This window comes from Jaculus jaculus, chromosome 5, assembly GCF_020740685.1.
Source record: "Jaculus jaculus isolate mJacJac1 chromosome 5, mJacJac1.mat.Y.cur, whole genome shotgun sequence".
Lineage (NCBI taxonomy): Eukaryota > Metazoa > Chordata > Mammalia > Rodentia > Dipodidae > Jaculus > Jaculus jaculus.
Genome location: NC_059106.1, coordinates 99,943,265 through 99,945,928, shown reverse-complemented (window position 1 = coordinate 99,945,928; position 2,664 = coordinate 99,943,265). Strand labels below are relative to the sequence as shown.

At 42.0% G+C, this 2,664-nt stretch overlaps 1 protein-coding gene across 1 annotated transcript; it reads right to left on the bottom strand.

The window, feature by feature from the left end:
• Positions 1–2,197: 2,197 nt before the first annotated feature.
• LOC123460612 (cyclin-dependent kinases regulatory subunit 2-like) lies at positions 2,198–2,395 on the bottom strand. Its single transcript, XM_045148738.1, has one exon. The coding sequence runs from the start codon at positions 2,393–2,395 to the stop codon at positions 2,198–2,200; it is 198 nt and encodes a 65-aa protein (XP_045004673.1).
• Between the last annotated feature and the right edge of the window lie 269 nt (positions 2,396–2,664).

The window sequence follows — 2,664 nt, the reverse complement described above, 5'->3', positions numbered from 1 at the left end:
TTTTAAAAACTTTAATCATCATAATGGATCTTTTTAAGGCAGCTGACAAATATTACTTAGCTTATTAAATTGAGTGCATTACTGCCTAGTCACTTCTGGATGATTCAAGGTACTTATGACAAACATCCAACATTTTATGCACCACTTTGTGCATCTGGCTTCATGTGGATGCAGAGAATTGAACCCTGAGCCAGCAGGCCTTGTAATCACTGAGCCATTTTCTAGCCCCTGACTTTTTTGCTTTATGTTTAATTCAATATGGCTTCTAAGACTTAATTCATACTCATAAACATAAATATACATTTTACTTACTTGGCGGGGGGAGGATGTCATGCCTTTGCCACATCAGATGCACCACTTTTTTGTGTCCAGTTTATGTGGGTGGCTTGGAAATTGAACCCAGAACTAAAGGCTTTGCAAACAAGTGCCTTGTAACTACTGAGCCACCTTCCCAGCCCCAGATATGTATTTTTAGAAAACTAAAGTTAGAATGAACACTCTGTCTAGCTTGTTCTGGGTTAAGAAAGAAAAGACTGTCCATGCCTCAGCAAGCCACTGTGTGGCTTCCTCAACTGCTTACCACCCACATACAACACTGAGGTCATGTCCTAAATTTTAGGATAATCATTCTCTTTTAGGATAACCATCACATGTGTACATTTGCTTATAAAAGAATGTTGAGTTTTGACTGTTTTGAACTTTGGCCTAAATAGATGAGTAATATATTTTTTCTTGACTTGCTCCTCCCAACACTGTTTGTCATCCACACTGACACGTGTAGATAGTAGTTTGTCACTTCCAAGCTCCACAACATTCCCTTTTCTGAAAACGTAATTATCTATTTCACTTTTTTTGATTGTTTTATTTTTAGTGGTGGGGGGATAACACATCTAAAACTGAAGCTTCTGGAAGAAGCTTGTTCTTGCCCATCGTGTATATCTCCTCAAACTTGACCTTGGCCTCCTGTCTGGCCTCATGTTTCAGAGCTGGGTCTGTGAAGATATCTTTGTTGACAATAGTTTTGTCCAAGGAGATATACACAGAGTATGTTGTGGGCATGAGGCGATTATAGTTATAAACCTTCACAGAAGACTTGATCTTTGATCTTGAGGCAATTTTCTTTTGGCCCACAACAGCTGTCACTTTGTGTGACTAGCAGCCAATTTCAGACCAGAGCATGACTATAGGGACAGTCAAAGGTGCCATCATTATGATTGGGCTTCTGTGTGAGACGGAAAAAACTCAGTAGCAGAGACCAGGAAGTTAAAAAGGAAATATAAAGGGAAGAGAAAGGAAGGGAGGAGGGTACTTAAGAGGTTGGTATTGTATATATGTAAGTAGAAGAATAGATTAACAGGGGTGAAAAGGCCCAAAGTGAGGTCAGGAGAAGAGATTGAGTAATGGAAAGGTGGAGTGAGGGCTAATCAAAATCTAAGAGATGCAAATAAATCATATGGAATCCTCTGGTTTCAGACAATGGAACACTCAGGAGCCACAGATCGTTGTTAGAAAATTTTCAGGGCCAGGGATGGGATACCTCTAGTGAGTTGTTGGCCAGGGAGGTCCCTAATGCCCCCAAAACATTATAGGCCATTGCCGAGGCCCTCTTTCCCAGGTTTCATAAACTTGCCCATTTCGACAGTCAGCAGCGAGCCCACAGCAGAAAGCTATTCCACTTTTTAAAATTTTATTTATTTGAGAGTGACAGACACAGAGAGAAAGACAGATAGAAGGAGAGAGAGAGAATGGGCGCGCCAGGGCTTCCAGCCTCTGCAAACGAACTCCAGACGCGTGTGCCCCTTTGTGCATCTGGCTAACATGGGACCTGGGGAACCGAGCCTTGAACCGGGGTCCTTAGGCTTCACAGGCAAGCGTTTAACTGCTAAGCCATCTCTCCAGCCCTCCACTTTTTAAAATGTAACATTACGAACTTTATTTAAGTAAAGTAACAGGTGAAGTCAAAGAGGCACTTATACTAGGAGAAAAACTGACATGAAGAAACTATCTTAAACACCTTCCAATAACCAATTTGCAGTTGTATTTAACTGAGCTCTGCTGCTGTGAAGAACACAGCTCATGCACAGGTATGGATGATTCATTAGCACATTTTCCAAGTATTCACACACACATGTACATTCAGTTGGAAAGATGTGAGGATCCCAGATGTACTTCATTTTTGTTGTTCTTTCGGAAGAGGTCACCTAAGAAGAATGTGTGGTTCTGGCTCTTGAATCATGTCATGAACCCATCCTAGTCTCCGTTGGACACCAAGTCCTCTCCACTCCTCTTTAGACATGAGGTGGGTCTTAGGTACTTGTTTGGAAAGTTCTCTGGGTAACATGACATGTCGGCACTTCAAGTACTGGTCTGAGTAGTGAATCTGCTTGTGGGCCATCCTTCTGGCATGCACAGCAGCAGAACATGAGGCCTACAACTGCCTCCAGCCAGCTCGATGATTCGACTGAGCGCTATTCCACTCTTGCTGGCCATTTGGATTGTTTTCCTTTTTATATGATTCTGAGCAATGTGGCTATGAAAACTCATGTGCTAGTTTTACTTCTTTTCTTCAAATTTTTGTTTTGTTTTGTTTTTTGTCTTTTGAGGTAGGGTCTCACTCTAGGCCAGGCTGACCTGGAATTCACTATGTAGTCTCAGGGTGGCCTC

Excerpts from the sequence above, each read along its gene's own strand:
- LOC123460612 (XM_045148738.1), bottom strand. The coding sequence starts at position 2,395 with ATGGCCCACAAGCAGATTCACTACTCAGACCAGTACTTGAAGTGCCGA.